The sequence below is a fragment of the Oncorhynchus clarkii genome, chromosome 16, assembly GCF_045791955.1.
Source record: "Oncorhynchus clarkii lewisi isolate Uvic-CL-2024 chromosome 16, UVic_Ocla_1.0, whole genome shotgun sequence".
Classification (NCBI taxonomy): domain Eukaryota; kingdom Metazoa; phylum Chordata; class Actinopteri; order Salmoniformes; family Salmonidae; genus Oncorhynchus; species Oncorhynchus clarkii.
The window spans coordinates 51,453,662-51,480,264 of NC_092162.1; the positions used below are offsets into that span (position 1 = coordinate 51,453,662).

General features: G+C 39.5%; 1 protein-coding gene across 1 annotated transcript; it reads left to right on the forward strand.

The window, feature by feature from the left end:
• The first annotated feature begins 2,796 nt into the window (after positions 1-2,796).
• LOC139368683 (sodium-coupled neutral amino acid transporter 3-like) lies at positions 2,797-26,162 on the forward strand. The gene is made up of 16 exons (XM_071107875.1): positions 2,797-3,175; positions 10,536-10,684; positions 11,547-11,622; positions 11,738-11,853; positions 12,623-12,696; positions 13,093-13,185; positions 13,940-14,021; positions 14,851-14,933; positions 15,176-15,234; positions 16,179-16,307; positions 16,607-16,686; positions 18,629-18,729; positions 18,863-18,987; positions 20,394-20,538; positions 20,755-20,858; positions 21,077-26,162. The coding sequence occupies exons 2-16, from the start codon at positions 10,626-10,628 to the stop codon at positions 21,179-21,181; spliced, it is 1,431 nt and encodes a 476-aa protein (XP_070963976.1). The 5' UTR covers positions 2,797-3,175; positions 10,536-10,625; the 3' UTR covers positions 21,182-26,162.
• Positions 26,163-26,603: the final 441 nt, after the last annotated feature.

Sequence of the window (26,603 nt, forward strand, 5' to 3'; positions counted from 1 at the left end):
AACAACCCTCCAGGCAAGCTTCAATGCCATACAACTCTCCTTCCGTGGCCTCCAATTGCTCTTAAATACAAGTAACACTAAATGCATGCTCTTCAACCGATCGCTGCCTGCACCTGCCCGCCTGTCCAACATCACTACTCTGGACGGCTCTGACTTAGAATACATGGACAACTACAAATGCCTAGGTGTCTGGTTAGACTGTAAACTCTCCTTCCAGACCCACATCAAACATCTCCAATACAAAGTTAAATCTAGAATTGGCTTCCTATTTCGCAACAAAGCATCCTTCACTCATGCTGCCAAACATACCCTTGTAAAACTGACCATCCTACCAATCCTCGACTTCGGCGATGTCATTTACAAAATAGCCTCCAATACCCTACTCAACAAATTGGATGCAGTCTATCACAGTGCAATCCGTTTTGTCACCAAAGCCCCATATACTACCCACCATTGCGACCTGTACGCTCTCGTTGGCTGGCCCTTGCTTCATACTCGTCGCCAAACCCACTGGCTCCATGTCATCTACAAGACCCTGCTAGGTAAAATCCCCCCTTATCTCAGCTCGCTGGTCACCATAGCATCACCCACCTGTAGCTTTTTTGCCTTTACCTCCCTTATCTCACCTCATTTGCTCACATCGTATATAGACTTGTTTATACTGTATTATTGACTGTATGTTTGTTTTACTCCATGTGTAACTCTGTGTCGTTGTATGTGTCGAACTACTTTGCTTTATCTTGGCCAGGTCGCAATTGTAAATGAGAACTTGTTCTCAACTTGCCTACCTGGTTAAATAAAGGTGAAATAAAAAAATAAAAAAATGTTCTTTAATTAAGAAAAAGACGCCGAACAAAACAATACACACTACAAACAAAACTGTGAAGCTTAAGGCTAAGTGCCATAAAGAAAGTCAACTTCCCACCAAGACAGGTGGGAAAAAAGGCACCTAAGTATGGTTCCCAATCAGAGACAACGATAGACAGCTGTCCCTGATTGAGAACCATACCCGGCCAAAACATAGAGATAGAAAATCATAGAAACACAACACATAGAAATGCCCACCCCAACTCACGCCCTGACCAAACCAAAATAGAGACATATAAAGGATCTCCAAGGTCAGGGTGTGACACATGGGTCCTCAGATCCTCAAAAAGTTCTATAGCTGCACCATCGAGAGCATCCTGACTGGTTGCATCATCGCCTGGTATGGCAAATGCTTCCGACCGCAAGGCACAACAGGGGGTAGTGCATACGGCCCAGTACATCACTGGGGCCAAGTTTCCTGCCATCCATAACCTCTATACCAGGCGGTGTCAGAGGAAGGCCCGAAAATTGCCAAAGACTACAGCCACCTTAGTCATAGACGGTTCTTTCTGCTACTGCATGGCAAGCGGTACTGGAGCCCCAAGTCTAGGTCCAAAAGGCTTCTTAACAGCTTCTAGCCCCAAGTCATAAGACTCCTGAACAGCTAATCAAATTATCTTGACTAACCGGTGCCCTTGCACATTGACTCTGTGTTATTTTATTGTTGCGCCGTAATTATCAGTTATTTTTTATTTATTTTCATAGATTTTAATTTGGTCTGTTTATTTTTAACTTCAGTTTATTTTAGTAAATACTTTCTTAACACATTTTTCTTATTCGAAGTCCAGGACCCAGTTGCATAGGGAGGAGTTCAGTCCCAGGGCCGTGAGCTTTGTGGTGAGCTTAGAGGGCACTATGGTATTGAAGGTCAAGCTGTAGTTGAAGAAACAGCATCCTCACATATGCATTCCTTAAGTCCAGGTGGGTGAGGGCAGTGTGCAGTGCAATGGCGATTGCGTCGTCCGTTGATCTGTCAGGCGAATTAGAGTGGGTCACGTGTGTCTTGAAGGGAGGTGGTGAGGCTTTGAAGCCACCTGTCGGCCATATTGGCACTCCCCAGTCGGAGCAGTCCTTCATAGGAATTAATGGAATTCTACAGTATTTAAATTAAATGTTTCAAGGACAAAATTACATGTATTTAAGTATTTTTGTTGTTGTAGTGGGGACAGTAACATTAGTACTCTCTAAAATAAATACTTTAAGGAAAATGTTTTATATATTTTTTATGTGTAACTCACATAATATAATTTAAAAGTATCGATTAAGGTGTGTGTAATATAATAAATGTGTCAAAAAACGAATGTAGACATTAATAAATGTATTTCTATAGCTTCCAAAATCATTTTTTTACAATAGAGGGGTGCCAAGATGGTGCCCTCTGTCAGTCATCCAAGATTTATACACATCATTGGGTGTGACCACAAATGATTTATATATATTTTTTCTTCTGATTGTTCAGTGTGCTGCAGCACCCTCATCACCCCTAAACCGTTATAAACGGTGTATTTTTTTTCTTCAGCAAATCTCAGATGTTATGGGTCCAAAACTTTATCTACATTTTTTAATGCAGAGATTTCTAGTGACAAACACATTTACAAAAGTCACTATCCCTGATTCATCAGAATCAGAATGACAACCATGGGAGTACTTTCATTTTCTGCCATCTGGTGTTTGGATGCAGCGTTGTCTTAACGACTCTATTGAGTTCAAAACGTTTGACTGCTTTCAGGAGTTCTGAGTTTAGCTTCATGTAGCCTTGGGGTTTACCTTTCCTTTCCACTGTATTTCATAAGGGGGCATGATGTAACTCATACCACTGGGCTGGACTCTTAAGCAACCAGAGGTTGATCACCTAACCATATTTATTTCCAATGTTGCCAGTTTTTTGGAAAAGGGGGGCATGTAAGAATGACTTGTTGTCCTATCAGCAGACTTCAATGGGTCTAGTGTATCTGAGTGTGCCTCCTCCAAATGTGATAGATTCCCAATGGAGCAATTGATGCAAGAAAAGGCCACTGACCGCCTGGTTTTGACAGCAGCAAAAGTAGTGAGCATGTGTGACATCATAAGAAACTTGAGACCATCATTTTGAACAACCCTCCCTTTTAGTGCCTTTTCCTCTATATGTGCTCGCGCCCTAACCCTCTCCCTTACTCTTAGCAGACACTCTGCTCTTTCTTCTTGGCTATAAACTCAAGCCAATTACAATTGGGCAAAACAACACCTTGGCCAAGAAAACATCTCTTCTTCTCAGGACACACTTCACTTACTCTCTGTCTTTGAAACTCTACGTTCTCTGCATCTGAAGGTAATAGAACATTCCTTGATTCTGCTCTATGTATTGCTATGCCACGTGGGGGTCATAGCAGGAACTTGACAAGAAGGGTAAAATACCATTGAAATTCCACTGGTGGACATCGGTAGGGATTGTTGTGAGGTAGCATTGTGAGGTAGCATTGTGGAATTTGTCATTGTCATTGAGATAGCATTGTGAGGTAGCATTGTGGAATTTGTCATTGTCAGTGAGGTAGCATTGTGAGGTAGCATAGTGGAACTTGTCATTGTCAGTAGTACTACTTAATTTGATTTCCACAACATTATTTGAATAATTCAGTTTTATGATTCAATTTTCCCTGAGCAGTGTCATGTATGTGGATATATATATTATATATATATATATATATATATATGAATTGTTGGAACACTGGTCTGAATAAGTCAATTTAGAAAGGTCAGACAGACATAAGTCTTGTGATAAGTAGTGAGCTCACAGGAGTAACTGCACCAACTGACAAACAAATTCAGTGGCCACTGTCTCCTTTGTGTGACTGATAATATATTTAGGGAATTGCTCAGAACATCATGTTTTATAGTTAAGTGTAATGATTGATTAATATTTTTCTGGTCTGACTGTTTTTAACGTGAATCAAACCCACCACTCATGGATTCTGAACTCATTCTTTGTCTGTAAATGCAAAAGCCTCGGACTGAAATATCAGTTTGTTTTTAACTATGGATCTGTAATAAACTCTATTTTTATAATTGAGTGTCTACTGCACACTACTGCACACAATGGAGTGCCTTCTACTTCAGTTGTTAGCCAGCGGATCCAACCCACTTCCTTACAGCTGCACTGGGGTCTGACAGCATTCCTGTGTATAATAAGACACCACGGAGCCCGGGGTGAGATATAGCTCGGAAAACGTACTTCAATCAAGTGATGACAAATGTGTTGTACTCTGATTTTGTCCCATTATTCCAACTGTTACAACGAGAAGATTGAACGTTTTGAAGTAAACTGCCTTTTTCGTCCTCATGCTAGCTAGCAGTAGCAACGGCAGCTATTATGGAATGGCACGTCACGTTGAACAACAAAGGAGCTGATTAGCTAACACAAACCTTACAAATTGGTTGCTTTGGCTTCTGCTACCGACCCTAGTGCAACTATAAGCAAGCGGGTTAGCTGGCTACTTCAGTTGCTTGAGCAAGAAACCCATTTTTTCACTTTGTCTAATAAATGCAAGAATCAGTTGATCCTACCATTAGAGAACATAATTTATAGCTCTTCCTCAAATTGTATTTACATAATCTGCATAGCAACCTCTTAATCAGCCAATAGAAAGCAAGACCAAAATGGAAGGTTATTGCATAATATGTCATGTATACACCCCTCTATTGCGCAGAAAATATGGGGTCAGAGGGTATTTTATGTGCTGTGCTCTGCTGTGCCATATACTTTCCCTTTTATTCTTCAGGCACATTTATTTCTCTCACTCAGCAACTAAGCATTGGAAAAATATAAATAGTTGAATACTAGCTTCAGTAATACAGGGAAGTTGCAATGTCTATCCACCATTTCAAACTACCGTCACATGGTGGTAGATATTTGTGGTTCTTCTGTGGGCCGAATGCACGATTCAACAGGCTTTCTCGGACATAACTATGCAGGATTGGTTGATGGAACTCCCACTATTAACTTTTTCTTCCCATTACAGATTAAGCTATGTGTTTTCTGATGGGTCAGTCAATAATCCATCATATAAGAAACCTAGCTTGTTTAGCTTTTCATCTAAATATTAAAACAGACATTTTATCAGAAATACCTCTTTAATTTGAGACCTTTTTAACCTGCGATCCTCCTTCTTCACCGAGAGAGGATTTCCTGGCTGTATTGGTTGCCTACCGCTGTGGCTGGAAAAGCACTCAACTTCCTAAAACATCCAACATAAACATCAGAAAAAGACTACATTTCAACAAAAGATCATTGCAATGTAGATAATATGTTTAGAAATAGATCATGTGTGTTTGTGTGCATGCGTGTGTGTACATTGGTCACCAGCACATTTGTGTGTGTGTTTGTTTGTAGTAGTGGTGATGGTTGGGTGTTGATTTTTTTTAGAAACATTTTGTGTTGGTGTGAAATGATAACACAGTAGAAAGACATTCTGGAGTTTGATTCCCAAGACGCAATGCAAGAATGTGCTTGCCCGACCCTTCTTGCCAGGGGCTCTTCATGCATTAGAATAAAGATTTTAGCTGAAGAGTTAGTGAGGAGAAAAATCACACATGTAACATAGCAATGTAGAAATGTAAAAAGGAAGAGAGACAGAGAAAGGAATGTTGGTGGAATGGGTGTGGGAACTGGTTAAGAGCTACATTACCTGCATTAGCATAATCAGTTCTCTCAGGGGAGGTGTGTGTAAGGATTTTTTGATTTATTAGGATCCCCATTAGCCGACGCCAATGGCGACAGCTAGTCTGAAGTACATGACCTCTTTTGGTCTAATGTCTATCAGTTCCGAATGAAAAAAATGTGTTGGGGGGTTTAGTAGATTCGTTAAAGACCAAGTGCAGTCAAAAACTAGATTTTTCTGTGTTTTATATATATTTCCACACTACGAGGTTGGAATAATACTGTGAAATTGTGAAAATTATGATAATGCTCTTTAGTGTAAGAGCTGTTTGAAATCAGAGCTGTTTTGAAGTCTGAAATCTCTGTAGTTTTGGCCTGCCTTCTTAATAGACCAATAAGAAAGAGAATTCCAAACCTCTCTGTCAATAACAGACAGTTTTCCGTTTACCCCTCCCCACTCCCAGACAGTCCTAGCAAAATTCTTTCTTGAGAAATTGCTCTTTGTGAAGAAGCTATTTTTGTTAATTTTTTACAATTTTGATTAAAAACAAATACATTAAGGTGCTTAATTGTTACCCAGAAATGATTTAACATTTAGATAAAAACAGATGCATTTGACCTTTAGAAAATAAGGGTGACATTCTGCGGCAGACACAAAATGTATGTGAGTTCTTTTTTCCATTGAACTGGTGTGATTTCACACATGGCTTTTCTAAATGTTGGTGTCCTTTCCATCAAGGTTTAGGCTCTGCAGATATATTCCGTTTTTTTCTTAATCCTTATCTAAATGTAATAGCACAATAATAGTTATATCAGGACTTTGATGTTATTTTATCACACATTTCCTCGCAAGACATTGTTTCCTGAATTATGGTTTGGCATCGCTGTCGATAGAACACATGAGACGCAGGCTCCCACAAATCTCACTGGCTTTCAAACTGAGCTGCTACATGATATTTCTATTACAAACTGCATAACCAAACCAATCACAAATCTGTGGCAAGTATTTTATTTTGTGTGTAGTATGATATGTGCTGGATTACATAGTTGTATATGTTATATAGGTAACATTTATCACTTTATGTTTGGCTGATGATGAAACTTGTTGGGTATTATTGATATAGAAACTAGAGTTGCCCCATAGGACATAATTGGAGTACAATTTACCCATATCAATTTACCCATATCAATTTACCCATATCAATTTACCAATACCCATTCTGTGCAGCACTTTGAGATATCAGCTGATGTAAGAAGGGCTATTTAAATAAATTTGATTTGATATCAAAGGGTAACACTTTATTTGGATAGTCCATTTGTAGATGCTCTACAGACTATCAGTAACATTTCAACTAACTATCTACTAAACATCCCTATCCCTAACCTTAACTCTTATCCTAACCCTAACCTTAACCCTTACCTTAACCTTAGCCCTAGCCGTAACTCTAACCTTAACCCTTACCCTAACCCTTATCCTAATCCTAACCCTTAACGTAACCTTAACATGTTTCTTATCAACAGTTGCTTATCACCAGGTAGTTTGTTGATAGTATGACCATCTGTAGAGCATCTACAGATGGACTATCCGGACTATCCAAATAAAGTGTGACCTGAGTATGAGTCATCAGAAGTCACATTCTGACAAATCATCCAATCATATCCAATCCTCATGTGTCTCTCAGAAAAAGTCTAATACGTGTTAGGGAACCCGCTACCTGAGTCACGTTTGAAAAGCACATGATGTGTCATGTGATGTCAGAGTGGTCGAACCTTATCAAACTCACGTTTGACATGGTAGGTTACAAGGCTGATGTCTCTAGCAACTGGTGGTAAAAACCAGGATTTACTCCAAACTGCATCTCTGGACCCAGTGAGCCACGTATCCATCCCAGGGTTTAATAAAACTTCTGGCGTGCATTTAAATGTGAATTCCAACATCCCACATCACTTGTACTAGAAAACACATATTTCCTCTAGAGGGTCATTGTGCAACACAGTTTCTTAAAGTTGCAAGAAGCAGTAACGTTTTCTATGGTAAAGGTCAAACAGAAAAGCTTATTTTCAAAAGCAGTAACTATGATATATGGCTGCTTTTATCCAAGATACTGTATGTTGGTTGTACCTTCAAGCCATGATAAAATAAAAATTGTGTCGGGGTAACAAAGAACATTAGTCATGAGTTAAGCATAGGCCTACACGTTGAAAGTTCAGATATACTTGGATATTTTCTTTGGCTAGTCAGACCATGTTTTTGAATGAAAATACTTTTGTATGTAATACAGCACACTGAGAACAAAAGTAGCCTAGCTATAAGATAACAACATACAACATTGCCTTGTCAGTGGGCAAACACAACTGACAAAGCTTGATAAAGGACCACATGCCTTATCCTGTTGTACACAGTGCCTTCGGAAAGTATTCACACCCCTTTAAGATTTTCCACATTTTGTTGTGTTACAATTAGGGATTAAAATGGATACAATTTTTTTTTTAAATGTCAACGATCCACACAAAATTAAATTTAACATTTTTATTAATGGAAAATAAAACACAAATATATTTTGATTAGATAAGTATTCAACCCCCTGAGTCAATACATGTTAGAATCCCCTTTGACAGCGATTACAGCTGGGAGTCTTTCTGGGTAAGTCTCTTAGAGCTTTGCAAATTTGGATGGTCTAATATTTGCCCATTTTTTAAAGAATTCTTCAAGCTCTATCAAGTTGGTTGTTGATCATTGCTAGACAGTCATTTTCAAGTCCTGCCATATATTTTCAGGCTGATTTAAATCAAAACTGTAATTAGGCCACTCATGTACAGTGGGGAGAACAAATATTTGATACACTGCCGATTTGGCAGACAAAAATCCAGAAAATCACATTTTATGATTTTTAAGTAATTAATTTGCATTTTATTGCATGACATAAGTATTTGATCACCTATCAACCAGTAAGAATTCCGGCTCGCACAGTTGAATTGTACCTATGATAAAAATGACAGACATGCTTTGTAAGTAGGAAAACCTGCAAAATCGGCAGTGTTTCAAATACTTGTTCTCCCCACTGTATTTTTGGCATTGCATTTTAGGTTAATGTCCTGCTCAAAGGTGAATTTGTCTCCCAGTGTTTGCTGGAAAGCAGACTGAACCAGGTTTTCCTCTAGGACTTTGCCTGTGCTTAGCTCTATTCTTTTTCTTTTGTCCAAAAAAACTCACTATTCCTTGCTGATGACAAGCATGCCCATAACATGATGCACCATGCTTGAAAATATGAAGAGTGGTACTCAGTGATGTGGTGTGTTGGATTTGCCCCAAACATGATGCTTTGTATTCAGACAAAAAGTACATTTCTTAGCCACATTTTTGGCAGTTTTACTTTAGTTCCTTATTGCAAACAGGATGCATTTTTTGGATATTTATATTTTGTACCGGCTTCCTTCTTTTCACTCTGTCATTTAGGTTAGTATTGTTGAGTAACTACAATGTTGTTGATCCATCCTCAGTTTTTTCTTATTACAGCGGTTTAACTCTGTAACTGGTTTAAAATCACCATTGGCCTCATGGTGAAATCCCTGAGCGGTTTCTTTCCTCTCTGACAGCCGAGTTAGGAAGGAAGCTTGTATCTTTGTAGTGACTGGGTGTATTGATACACCACCCAAAGTGTAATTTATAACTTCACCATGCTTAAAGGAATATTCAATGTCTGCTTTCTTTTTACGCATCTACCAATAGTTGCTTTTCTTTGCGAGGCATTGGAAAACCTCGCTGGTCTTAGCTGTTGAATCTGTGCTTGAAATTTACTGCTCAACTGAGTGACCTTACAGATAATTGTATGTGTGGGGTAAAGAGATGGGGTAGTCATTCAAAAATAATGTTAAACACATTTATTGCACACAGAGTTAGTCCATGCAACTTATTATTTGACTTGTTAAGCACATTTTTACTCCTGAATTTATTTAGGTTGCCATAACAAAGGGGTTGAATACTTATTGACTCAAGACATTTCAGATTTTCATTTTTTATTAATTTGTAAAAATAAAAAATAAAAAACATAATTCCACGTTGACATTATGGGGTGTATAGATGAGTGACACAACATCTACATTTAAGCCATTTGAAATGTAGGCTGTAACACAACAAAATGTGGATAAAGTCAAGGTGTGTGAATACTTTCTGAAGGCACTGTAATTCTTGTGTCAATGTATCAGAAGGCGTTATGTAAGCAGCCTCATATGACTCTATTTGTTCAGCAAATTGTGACATTTCTTGTTTGCCAGTTTCGTCTGTAATGATGTCAAATCCCAGCTGGCACACCAGTTGGCATAGGGCTGGTAGGTATCTTACACTTTAGCAACCCTGCAGTGTAGATGAACAAGAGTGAAATCCTAAACCAATACCAGGGATCCCTTAAATAGAGATTCCTACCTCAATGGCACTCACCTGGATAAATAAAAGATTGATAAATAACAGTGTACAACAAAGTTTGTGTTCACAATAACGTCTGTGATGGCAACACAGTGCTTCCAGGTTTAGATTATATCAGATTTACATCCCTTTTCTGGCAAACGTGAGTTGATTGAAACAAAAAAAGAACTGGCCCTAACAATCTGCACTTAATTTTGTAATGGAGGAAAGTGTTCCATCAATTATGAGTTGTATGCAGAAGGACTTCAACGTAGATCTGCCACGTAAACCAAACCCTACTGAAAGAGTAATGGAATTTTATCGGAAGGAGTTCAAAAGTAGTCAGGAGTCTCATTACTGGCAATGCAACCTGAGCCGTCAAATGAAATGACACATGCAGGGAGAGAGTAGTGCTATGTATTCCTCTGGTGGGAAGATGACATGTGGTCCCATAGTGACAGACAAGTTGACAACTCCCACAGTTACCCTAGAGTCTAGGCTTCACTTTGCAACGTGCAAATTCCTCAAACCGTCAAACCTGACTGTTTACATTTTTCTGTCTATCATCTGGAATGACATCCAAAAGATACGTTTTTCATTTATCTAAGGTACATCTTTTTCTCTTTTTTTCAGATTGGAACTTTAGCCTCCTTGTGAATCCTTTTCCTCCAGTCAGTGAAGAACCATCAGTCACACTCAGCCCTTTTTGTATCAGCAAAACATATGGAACTCCAAAAGCTATCGAATGGTCACCACCATGGCTTCGTCCCTTTGGAAAATGGGTATGTGTCCTCCTTGACTGCACATATTGCTACCTGGCATGTATGATAATATCATTCCGCCAGCTGTGTGCATGATAGTGTTTTGATTTCAAAAAGGCCACCAAGATTCCACAAATTCCAAGGATATTTGTGTTTATTTTCTGACAGACAAGACTATTACCACCCTATATTTGTCACTGTTTGTGTAGATGAATTGTCTGCAGTCTAGTTTGACATGGTCTTGTGGTGGTTGTCAACTAATGCAAATTCAACATGAAAGCAAAAAAAACATTTCACCATGATATTTGATTTAGGTTAGAAGTTGGGAGAAAAGAAGATGACATTTTCCACATTGATTCAACATCATCACATTGATTCAACATCATCACATTGATTCAACATCATCACATTGATTCAACATCATCACATTGATTCAACATCATCACATTTATTCAACATCATCACATTGATTCAACATCATCACATTGATTCAACATCATCACATTGATTTATTTTATTGAAATAACTTGGAAACAATGTTGATTCAACTAGTTTTTTGCCCTGTTTTTTTGTTTTAGCACAGAAATGTATTGTTATGTTTGTTTGGCTATTTTGAGCAGATTAAACAAGTTAAATGAAATCCACTGTCATTATGGTTTTGCAGAAAAGGTATCATATTTGTGTTGAACACCTGAAAAAATACCAGTTTACCTCAGATGCATTTTAAACACTTAAATGGATACAGTACTCTTTCATGAACAGCATTTTCAAGCACCCAATTGATTATAATGATACTTTGCTTGGCTGAAGTTGGACATTGATGAAATTGAGTGTTGTTTAACCTTATAGTTTTTATATTTCCTTGGTTTGATTGACTTCATAGTATCCCGCGGGCGGAAGAGGAAGAGGAGATGTTACCACATAAGAGTGATGGGACCAAGAAGCCCCAGTTTACAGATGTGAGTATGAAGAACTATGGCAACAGCTTTGGAGCTGGCAGTCATCCTTTTTATGCTGAAATGTCATCATGAGGAGTTATAACAATGGACATTCATGTCTTTGTGGCCTTGGCAGTTTGAGGGGAAAACCTCTTTCGGAATGTCCGTCTTTAACCTCAGTAACGCCATAATGGGGAGTGGAATTCTGGGACTGTCGTACGCCATGTCAAACACAGGCATCGTTCTCTTTATGTAAGTACAGCAACACATTATGTCCCTATGTGATTCCTTGATGTGACAACAGACAAATTAGTACACACACGCCCACCAAGTTAAATATTACACAGCTCTTGGCAGGACAAAACTTGGGGCGGGGGGGATTATTTGTCTCGTATTTTTTGTTGTTGTCAAAAGGTCACAGATCCTCCCAAAATGGTTTGATACACACTGTTACTGCACAACACATAGCAACAATGTTACCAAAACACCACAGTGGAAACCTGACAAAAATGATATGAAAAAGTAGTAAATCTAACGTAATGTTTAACATTTACGGTCCTCGAATGGTTAAAAGAACAGTGGCGAAGAGTGGTGTGCGTTGGTGTGTCCATATGTCATTTTTATGGTGAGATTTGAGACACATGGGACTCCTAAATCAGATTTCAGGAGTTAAATATAGCAAAGAGTTGGCTGATGAATCATAGCTTGGGTGTGAGCACACCACAGATATGGCTCCCCAGCATGCTTTGCACGTTGGATTGCTCAGATTCACGTCAGGTCCAGTCAGAAGTCAAGAATTGTTTAAATGTTTATGAATAACTCATTTGTGTTTTGTGCCAATCAATTTGCTGTCACAGGAGGGCAGTCTATTCTTGTAGAGTTTACTTTGTTTGTTTGATGCATCTGTGAAGTGGTGGGCTGACCATGGGATTCATTATTTTAACATTGGCTGAATCCACATGAAATGAATTATGTTGTTTACCTTTCCAAAACCTCTAAGTCAGTTGCTTGTGCTCTGCAGAATCCTATTGACATGTATCGCCTGTCTGTCCAGCTACTCGGTTCACCTCCTGCTTAAGAGTGCTGGAGTTGTGGGTGAGTATGTGTTACTTAGGATCACCCTTAGGAATCAAAGACAAATTGAAAGCTGAATCACAAAGTTAATCATAACAAGATGAGAAAAGTTAACTGACTTTTCTGTCAACAAACTTTCCCTCTGCATTTGGACCATTGAAATACCTGTGATTCTACCCCTCCACAAATGCCTGACAGAAATGCCCAGCTTTTTTTTTATAGACAAACCTAAAGTAGGGATCCACCATATGATCCAAGCTGTCTGTAAATTGGTAGTTGTTGGTTCGCTGGTGTCACATATACAAAAATGTATGCACTCACTGTTGCTTTAGATAACAGTGTCTTCTAATGTCATGGCATATAGATCCTGTCCCATGTCTACTCTTTAACAGACCAACATCTTGTTTGTCTGTTCAGGTATTCGTGCGTATGAACAGCTGGGCTTCCGGGCTTTTGGACACCCAGGAAAAATAGCAGCGGGTGTCATTATAACCTTTCACAACATTGGTGGTAAGTACCTAGGATGAGGAATTGGGTCATTGAGTTTGATTGAATAAGACCCTCTGTCCATAAAAGTGCAAAAACTTTTTGCCCCTCTAATACAGTAATATATTCACCCACTAGCACTAACACATAGTATCTGTTTTGAAGAGAACCACATGGGCAAATATAAATGCACTCATGGCTTCACTGCACTCATGGATTTCATGGCTGTCAGAGTCGTGTGTATAGGTGGCAGGGAAGTCAGGCACAGGAGAATCAAACTGAGTGTAATGGAGTATTTAATAACAAATAAACAAAACACACTCCAAACACTAAATGTAACAATAAATAAAGTGGGTACAAGGACCTGTTGCACACCAATACAAAAACCAACACAACACTGAATAACAAACAATCACTGACAAAGACATGAGGGGAAACAGAGGGTTAAATACACAACAGGTAATGAATGGGATTGAAACCAGGTGTGTAGGAAGACAACACAAAACCAATGGAAAATGAAAAATGGATCAATGATGGCTAGAAGACCGGTGACGTCGACCACCGCCGAACAAGGAGAGGCTTCGACTTCTGTCGAAGTCGTGACAATGGCTCATAAAAGTTTTAGTGGTTCTTGACAGAAAGTCTTCCTCCAATGTTTGTGTGATATTGCTAAGCATTTTTAGGAATACTAAAATACAGGTAAAATGGGCAGGGTGTGTCTGTGTTTTCTTATGATAATAGAAGTTAACAACTCTGAAATATGTTTAATCCCCTCCAGCAATGTCCAGTTACCTCTTCATTGTGAAGTATGAGTTACCTCTGGTCATTCAAGCCTTCCTGGGCTTGTCATCAAACACTGGGTAAGTGGAGCAGCACCTTTCCACACCTTTCAGTGTAGCAAACTAACATGAGGACTATTGTCTTCGGCACACTTACTGATGTATGTTTAAGGCCAGGAGTTTTTCTTGACAAGGTTACTTGTCCACGAAAACACTGCTCCTGAGTTGCGCAGTGGTCTAAGGCACTACAGACACCCTGGTTTGATTCCAGGCTACATCACAACCAGCTGTGATTGGGAGTCCCATAGGGTGTCGTCCAGGTTTGGCCGGTGTAGGCCGTCATTGTAAATAAGAATTTGTTCTTAACTGACTTACCTAGTTAAATAAATACATTCAATAAATACAAATATCTAGGGGGTGTAACATGCAACAAGCTAGCTGTTAAAATTCCCATAAGCCCAGATCACTCTTTCCTGATGGATCTCTCTCTGGAACCAATCAGAGCTAAACTCCTATAGTTAGGACTGGACTTTCACCCCCATCCAATCTTTATTATCTGTTCATTGTACCATCCTCATTCCTCTTCACTGCCATCCCAAACTAGTCCACCCTCCCAATATTTGGTAATAAAACCCAGGATTGGCTAATGCATTATACATGGACCCAGCAAAATATGCCGCACCTTACGATCCCTACGTCTATCCCCAGGTCTCCAGTGCTTACCCCCAGGTCCCTAAACTGTATTCGCCATCCCACCAGAACCACAAGCCATTTTTACCTAACATTGCATCAATTGCCCCTAAACAGTATGTTTCCTAGTATAGTCTACATTGCATGCCATAATGAACCTATAATTAATTAACTTTTGTGTCTGGCTACGTTTTGTTTTTTTGTTTATGTTTTAAATTAGAGATTGGTTCCTGAATGGGAATTACCTCATCATCGTCGTCAGTGTGTGCGTCATCCTCCCACTTGCCCTGATGAGACAACTGGGTATGTGACTGACCTTATAATGAATGACCTTTGACTTTTCCTCATGGCTGCTAATGACCTCACTGGCTGTCAATCTTTCAGTCGGCGCCTCTTTATTCATAAAACAAAACATTTGGATGACTATAGACTCTGCTCTGTGAAGGATCTATTTTATGCAGACCCTGGAAACCAAACATTGTCAGCTGGGATGTGGGATGCTTGTTGTTTTTGTTGTAGTAACAATCCTTGGTTGCATCTTGCAGGGTATTTGGGTTACACCAGTGGCTTCTCCCTCACCTGCATGGTCTTTTTCCTTTCCTCGGTGAGTGACTTTCTGATGATGGATGTCTATACTGTATTATATTACAATATATATTATACAAGCAATCATACATTTCAATATTATATTCTGATGCGGCATATGCTTTTCACCTCCTGATGATTGGACTTCCATTGTCCATGCTCTGTTTTTAGTGATTCTTTACCATTGTTAATGTGTTAAATGTGTTACCAGCTTAGGGCATGAGTCATGACTAAAGACTGTGGTACTAATGTGCCCTCAACAATTTATGAGGAGATATTTATATCTTGTGCCACTCTACCTCACAAAACATTTAATGTTAGCTCCTGTTTCATATACTCACTGCCAGCCAGGCCTTGTTGTACAATGGTGAAATTAGCTAAGAACATGGATACGGTAACTTTCTGAAATGGGTTATTGTCTGATTATGTTGACATACAAAGAAAAAGGGGGAGGGCAACATCATAAATGAACCACATTTGGCCAAATTATTATTTTAATATTGTAATATGTTAAAACTATAGTTAAAATGTTTGAAACTGTTCAATGTTGCTTGAATACTTGAGCACAATCCTAGATTACACTACTGTGCATGTTGTTGTTTAAAATGCCTTACTGCAGAAAGGTACATTGTTAATGTGACAAATTCTATCGTTGACCTTGATCAATTAGCAAAAGCAGAAGAATGAATGAGGCTTTGGACAGGAATTCACAAGTTAACTAGAGACTAGGCGTCACTACAGACCCTGGTTTGATTCCAGGCTATATCACAAACGGCCGTGATTGGGCGTCCCATAGGGTGGCGCACATTGTAAATAAGAATTTGTTCTTAACTGACTTGCTTGGTTAAATAAAGGTTCTAAAAAATGAATAAAAAATGTGATCATGGTTGTCAGCTATAGAGGATTGATATGTTTCTGCTGACATCTCACCACTTCTCTCTCTCTTTCTCTCTCTCTCTCAAGGTCATATACAAGAAGTTCAACATCCCCTGCCCCCTGGTGCCAAATGGCAGCAATCACACAACAATTATCAACACCACCATGGAAGAGGAGGGACAGTGCAAAGGCAAAATGTTCACCATAAACCAGGAGGTTAAAATATATGTTTTAGTGTTTATTCCACATCACCTCTGCTCTTGGGTTCTTACTCTGCTACAATACAACCACATAAGGTTAGGAGCTATTTGCAGTTGGAGCACATGTCATTCAATATGCTAATGACTTTGTGCATCCATGCTCATATCATGTTACATCCAGTGCAACTGGTTGTCCATATGTATTGAAGCAGAGCAGAACCAGCGTGGCACAAATGTCCACACTGTCTTGTGAGTTTACTCAAGCACTCCTTGTGCAATGCTGCTAATTTAACTTATCCTTTATATGGTATTCAGACGGCGTATACCATCCCCATCTTGGCGTTCGCCTTTGTTTGTCACCCTGAGGTGCTTCCCATTTACACTGAACTCAAAAAGTAAGTTCATAAAACAATATGAACCCCCAATTTGTTCCCTTCACACATCAATCACCATGTTGATATGACAACCTTTATCCTTCTTTACCGATACTAATTTACAGTAGAACACATACAGTTGAAGTCGGAAGTTTACATACACTTAGGTTGGAGTCATTAAAACTTGTTTTTCAACCACTCCACAAATTTCTTGTTAACAAACTATAGTTTTGCCAAGTCGGTTAGGACATCTACTTTGTGCATGACACAAGTCATTTTTTCAACAATTGTTTACAGATTATTTCACTGATAATTCACTGTATCACAATTCCAGTGGGTCAGAAGTTTATATACACTAAGTTGACTGTGCCTTTAAACAGCTTCGAAAATTCCAGAAAATTATGTCATGGCTTTAGAAGCCTCTGATAGGCTAATTGACATAATTCGAATCAATTGGAGGTGTACCTGTGGATGTATTTCAATGCCTACGTTCAAACTCAGTGCCTCTTTGCTTGACATCATGGGAAAATCAAAATAAATCAGCCAAGACCTCAGAAGAAAAATGGTAGACCTTCACAAGTCTGGTTCATCCTTGGGAGCAATTTCCAAACACCTGAAGGTACAAATTTCATCTGGACAAACAATGGTATGCAAGTATAAACACCATGGGACCACGCAGCCTTCATACCGCTCAGGAAGGAGACACGTTCTGTCTCCTAGAGATGAATGTACTTTGATGCGAAAAGTGCAGATCAATCCCAGAACAACAGCAAAGGACCTTGTGAAGATGCTGGAGGAAACCGGTACAAAAGTATCTATATCTACAGTAAAACACATCCTATATCAACATAACCTGAAAGGAAGAAGCCACTGCTCCAAAACCGCCATAAAAAAAAGCCAGACTACGGTTTGCAGCTGCACATGGGGACAAATATCGTACTTTTTGGAGAAATGTCCTCTGGTCTGATGAAACAGAAATAGAACTGTTTGACCATCATTATGGTTGGAGGAAAAAGGGGGAGACTTGCAAGCCGAAGAACACCATCCCAACCGTGAAGCACGGGGGTGGAAGCATCATGTTGTAGGGGTGCTTTGCTGCAGGAGGGACTGGTGCACTTCACAACATAGATGGACTTATGAGGGAGGAAAATGATGTGGATCTATTGAAGCAACATCTCAAGACATCAGTCAGGAATTTAAAGCTTGGTCGCAAATGGGTCTTCCAAATCGACAATAACCCCAAGCATACTTCCAAAGTTGTGGCAAAATGGCTTAAGGACAACAAAGTCCAGGTATTACAGTGGCTATCACAAAGCCCTGACCTCAATCCCATAGAACATTTGTGGGCAGAACTGAAAAAGCGTGTGCGTGCAAGGAGTATCAATTAGTATTTGGTAGCTTTGCCTTTAAATTGTTTAACTTGGGTCAAACGTTTCGGGTAGCCTTCCACAAGCTTCCCACAATAAGTTGGGTGAATTTTGGCCCATTCCTCCTGACAGAGCTGGTGTAACTGAGTCAGGTTTGTAGGCCTCCCAACTTATTGGGAAGCTTGTGGAAGGCTACCCGAAACGTTTGACCCAAGTTAAACAATTTAAAGGCAAAGCTACCAAATACTAATTGAGTGAATGTAAACTTCTTACCCACTGGGAATGTGATGAAAGAAATAAAAGCTGAAATAAATTATTCTCACTACTATTATTCTGACATTTCACATTCTTAAAATAAAGTGGTGATCCTAACTGACCTAAGACAGGGTATTTTTACTAGGATTAAATTCAACAATTGTGAAACATTTAAACTCAGCCAAATAAACTAAGGTAAACTTCCGACTTCAACTGTACACATGTACCTGTTGGCTTTTGATTAAATCAAGGGACATTTTTAATTTAATAAATGTAACATTAGTCGTGTAATCCCTCTACCTCATTAATAGACAAAAAAACTGCTTTCTTTTCCACCAAAGTGCAACCAAGAGGCGCATGCAGGGGATTGCTAATGTGTCCATCATGGGCATGTTCGTCATGTACCTCCTCACTGCCATCTTTGGTTACCTCACCTTCTACGGTAAGACCAGGGCTTCAAGACGGCTTTAGTCGTATTCACGCTGCAGAAAAAAATATTGATTTCAGAATTTCAAAAGATACTCAATTTGTGTGTGTGTGTGTGTGTGTGTGCATATATATATATATTTATGTAGTGAACACGGAATCTGAGCTCCTGCACACCTACAGCAAAGTGGACCCTCTGGACACCCTGATCCTGTGTGTGCGTGTGGCCGTGCTGGTGGCAGTCACCCTTACTGTCCCTGTGGTCCTCTTTCCTGTAAGAGCCTCCTCTCATTAGCTCTAATTACGTACTCTATTTCAGTGGTTCCTGAACTGGGAACCACCCTGGGGGTCCGCGGAGGTACTACAGGGGGTTCTGCGCCAAGATCTCTTTTTATTCTAAATAAATATTGCTAGCAACAACAGATGAAACAAATTTGGCTAATGGGTCTGTGAAACAAGTTTAGAGGGTGCAATACAATACACTATTATTAATCTACAATATAGGCTACCCTTAGATGCACAGTTGGGCTTGGGAGGCTCACAGGGATCCACAGTACTCCATCAATGATCCAGTTGTCAACTCAAGTTTCTTGTATTTTGTAAAATCGTCATTTTGAACATAAATGCACTCTAGTTTAAGCTTTAAAACTGCAAAATTGTCTCTCTGCCCCATGGAAAAATGTGTAGAATTGTAGGAAATTACCTTAACTAATTTTCCTCTCCATTGCGAAGAGGGGTGCCTTTTAAAATGTTATTTCCCAGGGCCCGAGGCTTGGTTAGCCCGGAATGCTATTTTTATCACACTCTAAAGTCAGAGTTGTGTTCTGATTTTAAGGGGTTCCTGATGAATTGGCTATCACAAAAGAGGTCTCCGGACCCCCCAAAAATATAAAAAATATTGTTTGCATTTCAAAACCAACAGCCTAGATACTGTATATATCAATTTATCTCTAAACGTTAAGCTACTGTGTCATGCTTAGAACAACTGATGCTGGCTTGTTGGTTTAACCCAGAGTTGGTATAGGAAAGTGTATGGAATGGGGGCCTCCCGGGTGGCGCAGTGGTTAAGGGCGCTGTACTGCAGCGCCAGCTGTGCCATCAGAGTCCCTGGGTTCGCGCCCAGGCTCTGTCGTAACCGGCCGCGACCGGGAGGTCCGTGGGGCGACGCACAATTGGCCTAGCGTCGTCCGGGTTAGGGAGGGATTGGTCGGTAGGGATCTCCTTGTCTCATCGCGCACCAGCGACTCCTGTGGCGGGCCGGGCGCAGTGCGCGCTAGCCAAGGTTGCCAGGTGCACGGTGTAGCCTCCGACACATTGGCGACTCCTGTGGCGGGCCGGGCGCAGTGGCTTCCGGGTTGGATGCGCACTGTGTTAAGAAGCAGTACGGCTGGTTGGGTTGTGTATCGGAGGACGCATGACATTCAGCCTTCGTCTCTCCCGAGCCCGTACGGGAGTTGTAGCAATGAGACAAGATAGTAGCTACTACAACAATTGGATACCACGAAATTGGGGAGAAAATAGGGTAAAATTTTAAAAAAAAAGGTGTATGGAATGTAATTTCATCAATTGTGTTTTTACTTTAAAAATGTGTTTGACTTTAAAAATACCTTATAACTGACACTCGACAGCCATGTTGCAAGTTTCACTGTAGATACTCCCCTGAGTCCTCTTTCTCTCCAGATTCGCAGAGCCATTCTCCAGCTCCTGTTCCCTGAGAAACCCTTCCACTGGGCACGACACATCACCATCGCCCTGTGTCTCCTCTTCGTGGTCAACGTTCTTGTAATCCTTGTGCCCAATATCCGAGATATCTTTGGCATCATTGGTGAGACGCTGAAAAAAAGCACTCATATGCTCATAGGTTACAACAGTTCTTGCCATCTAGCCTCAGATGCTTTTTCTCTACATACTCACCAATCAACCTGACATGCCATGTCTCCTAATCACCCTTAACACTACAGGAAGGACCGTTTACATTACATATGCCTCATACAAGAGTACTTACCAGTGGACTAACTCATTGTCTCATTTGGCTGTCCAGGGGCCACCACTGCACCTAGTCTGATCTTCATCCTCCCAGGATTATTCTACCTCCGCATTGTTCCCACCGAACAAGAACCACTGAAGTCAAGACCAAAGATCACGGTAGGTTTTCACATGACATACATTTTCCTGCCATTGTCTAGACACGTTTGTTAAAACTCTCCACACAATCCTCAGGTTTTCGGAGTGTTTGGGTGGTATCACAATGGGCTCTGGAAAGAACTTCCGAAACCCTGGTTTGTGTCAAGATATATATATATATATATTTTACGTTCATGACTAAGGTGAATTCCAACAACTCTTTCTCTGGCTGGTTTCAGGCTGCCTGTTTTACAGCCATGGGCTTTATCTTCATGTCTATGAGCCTGACGTTCATCATCATCGACTGGACGACCGGAGAGAAACGAGCTGGAGGTGGCCATTAGAGCACATCCGTTGACATAGGGGTCCAAACGCCACATGGCAGCATGCCCTGTCACCGTGCCACTTCTTGATCACGTCTGGATTGTGAGAAGGATCAAACACGGTCGAAAGGCTGGACCCACATCATCATGAGTCTTACCATACCTGCGTCATGGTAAGATCGTTTCCCCACCAATTCACATCATAAGGACATGCTACTCTTCCATGGAGGCTAGTCTTTGAGGAACCAAGTGATGTCACTTTCTTTATGGAAGAAGTTCTAGTCAGAGATGTCACCCAGGCAGTGTCAGAGGTGCTGATGAGGGTGTTGCCCATGGAAACCCCTAAACCACTACTTGCTGCGTGTGTCAAAAGCCATTAAGCTAGTACCTCGAATGAAGAGCATCTGGTGTAAAACAAAAGTGACAGAGATAGAAGAAGATGGGAGGGGTTCATTTTCTCTATACAAAGAGACTGGATCTCTTTAACTGTCAGGCTTCCCTCCCTACCCAACTGCCAAACAATTCACCCCACTGTTGTTTCTTGATCAAATATCAACAGTGGTTTAATCAACCAGCTTTAAGAAGAAGAGAAGAAAATGTTAGTCTACAATGGATTTACTTTTATGTCATTACACTATCCGTAGATTTGTTTATTGAATATAATTTCAGCTAAATTTCTTGAGGTAATTTACTGGTAGTGTACAGTTTTTCTCAGTAGCTGCAGAACATTTGAAAACAAAATGAGCCACTAATGATAAATCAATCACTTTTCAGCATGGTCTAACTATTTAAATTTGACCATGTTGCTTGATGCCAAGTAATGTATTTACTCACCTTTTTCAGTTATCAAATCAAAGTTTATTGTTCACAAACACAGTTTTGCAGATGTTATCACAGGTGCAGTGAAATGCTTATGCTTCTAGCTCCAACTATGCAGCCATATCTAGCAGTACAATAACCAGAGGTGTGTGCCCTCAGATTTGTCCTGTTTAAAAATTGTGTTTTTTTGTAATACTACCAGCCACTTAGCAATTTTATTGGCTTTAGCTAGCCCATATAGGTTCCCCATGTCCTAAAGTTATAACTAGCAAGTTAGATTAGCTAGCTTGTCTAAATAGCCTAACTGGTATGCCTGCTGGTAAGGTTGGTAGACTTTTTAAAAAGCAAGCAATAACTCATTGTACTGAATAAGACTCAGTACAATTCCTTTCCATCTTTTACCCAGATTTAGCAATGTGCAAAGAAGCATATTTAGTTTCTTAAAAAAACAGCCCAAGAGGTATGCTTAGATATGCAGAAAAACATACACATTTCCCCCACACAGAATTAAGCATAAATATTATGGTTGTAGATTGCAGGAAAAATCTGTTTCAGCTGTTTAAAAAATGCTAAACATATCAAAACAAACAATATCAGAACGAGCAATGTCAGAGTCCGGAATATAAATAAATATACAGTGCCAGTCAAAAGTTTGGACACCTACTCATTCAAGGTTTAAAAAAAAAAAGTAAACTATTTTCTACATTGTAGAACAATAGTGAAGACATCAAAACTATGAAATAACACATGGAATCATGTAGTAACCAAAAAAGTGTTAAACAAATCCAAAAACATTTTAGATTTTAGAATCTTCAAAGTAGCCTTCATGACAGCTTTGCACACTCTTGGCATAATCTCAACCAGCTTCACATGGAAGGAGTTCCCACATATGCTGAGCACTTGTTGGCTGCTTTTCCTTCACTCTGCGGTCCAACTCATCCCAAACCATCTCAATTGGGTTGAGGTCGGGTGATTGTGGAGGCCAGGTCATCTGATGCTCCATTCCATCACTCCCCTTCTTGGTCAAATAGCCCTTACACAGCCTGGAGGTGTGTTGGGTCATCGTCCTGTTGAAAAACAGATGATAGTCCCACTAAGCGCAAACCAGTTGGGATGGCGTATCGCTGCAGAATGTTGTGGTAGCCATGCTGGTTAAGTGTGCCTTGAATTCTAAATAAATCACTGACCGTGTCACCAGCAATGCACCCACACCATCACACCTCCTCCTCCATGCTTCACGGTGGGAACCACCTACTCTGCGTCTCACAAAGACACAGCAGTTTGAACCCAAAATCTCAAATTTCCATCCGTCTAATGTCCATTGCTTGTGTTTCTTGGCCCAACCTAGTCTCTTCTTCTTATTGGTGTCCTTTAGTAGTGGTTTCTTTGTAGCAATTTGACCATGAAGCCCTGATTCTCATCATCTCATCTGAACAGTTGATGTTAAGATGTCTGTTACTTGAACTCTGAAGCATTTATTTGGGTTGCAATTTCTGAGGCTGGTAACGCTAATGAACTTCTCCTCTGCAGCAGACGTAACTCTGGGTCTTCCTTTCCTGTGGCGGTCCTCATGAGAGCCAGTTCCATCAGAGTGCTTGATGGTTTTTGCGACTGTACTTGAAGAAACTTTCAATGTTCTTGAAATGTTCTGCATTGACTGACCTTCATGTCTTAAGTAATGATAGACTGTAATTTATCTTTGCTTATTTGAGCTGTTCTTGCTATAATATGGACTTGGTCTTTTACCAAATAGGGCTATCTTCTGTATACCACCCCTACCTTGTCACAACACAACTGATTGGCTCAAAAGCATTAAGAAGGAAAGAATTTCCACAAATTAACTTTTAACAAGGCACACCTGTTAATTGAAATGAATTCCAGTTGACTACCTCATGAAGCTGGTTGAGAGAATGTCATGAGTGTGCAAAGCTGTCATCAAGGCAAAGGGTGGCTACTTTGAAGAATATACAAAATATTTTTATGATTTGTTTAACACTTTTTTGGTTACTACATGATTCCATATGTGTTATTTCATAGTTTTTATGTCTTCACTATTACAATGTAGAAAATAGTAAAAATAAAGAAAAACCCTGGAATGAGTAGGTGTGTCCGAACTTTTGACTGGTACTGTATATGTATGTAAATTGTGTTTAAGGACAATATATGAATAGAAAAAGTGTGTACAGTAGTAGCTATATATGATGAGCCATGACTAAAATACAGTATATACATATAAATTGTACATAAACATATAAAGTGGGTAAAACAGTATTTAAACATTATTAAAATGACCAGTGTTCAATGACTCTGTTAACAGCAGTCTTTAAGGTGCAGGAGCAGTCATCCTTTTCTGTATCTCTATAAGAATCATTCTGCAGAATCAGTGTCTTCAGGTTATTGCAAGTTTGGCTTTTAAATATGCTGGACAGTATGGTTTCAATTCGGTATCCATCTTCACCACAATATTCTGAACAATTAATTCACACATTTCTAAACACATCAAGAGATCAAAGTGGAAGTGAACCCAAAATACTTTGAACAATTGAATTATTTTCTTCATTTGTAGCATTTATTATGCTGGTGCTATTGAAATAGGTGGGTTGTTCCCACGAAAATAGTGCCTTTTGCATCCCTTTGATATTTTAAGTTGAAATTATGCACCAGTATTGAATTTTAAAAGCATGTTATATTACATTAGGTGTTTTTTAATATAGACCACATGGAGAATTCAATAAATAAAAACAAAATTATATGAATTAAGACTTTATGCACTTCTAGGAAGACTTTAACTCAGTTAACCTCAACATTTCTCCAACTTTTCACCATCATTGTAAAGCCCTAGTTATTTTGTTGCTTTGACAAAGTCATGTCTGATGACTATTACTTACTTAATGATTAGTGATTCATTTACGTCTGTCCTTCATCTTAATGTCAGAACTCTCGTTTAAATATGGTGAAACTATTCCTTTAAAAAAAAAAAAAATCAAAAGAAACATTGTACATCTAATGGTCAAGTCATAGTGTAAAAGCAGGTGAGCTTGTCCTATTCTTTTTGGCCATTTTGTGATGGAAAACTGTGCGGATCGAGCATAACAAGCCAACCCTGTTACCCATAGATAGACAGACATTCAATTGCCACGTCCTGTTGCACACAACAAGCTTCTATTCCCCCTGTCACGAGGGGATTTATGGCTGATTTAAGATGAAATTGTCTACCCTGTTACGGTCAACCCTGTTACGGTCAACCCTGTTACTTTATTTGGCACTTAAAAACCTCTTGAGATGGGAAAATGTGTTTCTTATGAAGTTGAACGTGCTCTTTATAACAAAAATCAAACGTTTTTTTTGATAAAGTTACACTTCTCAAAAGGCTGCAAATTAGTGGAACGACCCAGGTAGTCTGGAATAGTTTCTATGTATACTTGACATCCAACAAAGCAATAAGGCAAAAATGAAGAAGCAAGTTCCATAAAAACTGAATGATGGCATTCAGCTGTGTCTTATTTGACAAATACAGTACATACAGCACACCGGGAACATTCCCAGGACATTAGCTAACATTCCCATTAATTTCTAGTTTTGGTTTTATATAACATTAGGATGGTAACATCCCCCCCCCAAAAAATTACATTTTCTTTTATGAAATATCCTTGGAATGTTCTCCTAACATTCACTAAAATGTTGTGCACAACATCTGTACCAACCACCACAGAACATTCTCCTTAGGTTCTAATTAGGTTTCCAGGTAGTTTAATAACAAAATGTGTTCTGGCATCATCAGGGGAATGTTTTATACAAATATATAATCGTGAGCCCAACTAGATTGTTTAAGTGTCATTAGAACTTTCAGGGCAAACTAATTAATGTTTTGGGAATGTTCACAGAACCAATTTTGGTTTGCTGGGCAGTCTGTCCAGATAGTCAGTCATGCAATGCCGCATGTGCCGAGTCCCTGATTGCAATGATTTGTATAATGGAGACTTAGGTAAAACTATTGAATGCGGTCAAATATTGGGAAGCAAGAGGATCTCAGAGCCCATTTTGGCAGCTGAATTAATGTTTAGGAAGGACAAGGCTGAGTGTCTTGAAGAAATTGTTACATAAAGGTAAGCACATTTTGTGTTTGACATGGCACTATTGTCTATGATATTCTATTTTCAATAAATATGAATGGTTGTCAGTATTTATCGAGAAATGTCTTTACTGTGATCTGCATGTTCTGTGTCTTTTTACTTTTCACAACATTCACAAAATAACTGAAAGGTACACTGTATTTAAAGGGATGGCTTAAGACAAATGTACGGAAAACCCTAATGAATGAAAACCCTAATGAATGAAAACCCTATTGAATGAAAACCCTATTGAATGAAAACCCTATTGAATGAAAACTCCATGAGAAAATCTGTTGTCCAGCAAGTGGGAGGGTTTTCATCGGATTAATTAAATGTATTCAGAGCGGGCAAGGTAGTGACACTTACAGAGAGAGTTACACGACTGAATAAGTCTGAACACCAAATACTGAGAAGTGCATAGGAAAGGCATAATTTTCAGTCTGAATCGGCCCCAATATGACTACTTCACACAAACCAGCCCCATTTTTCAGAATTTCCACAAGAAGTGTAGC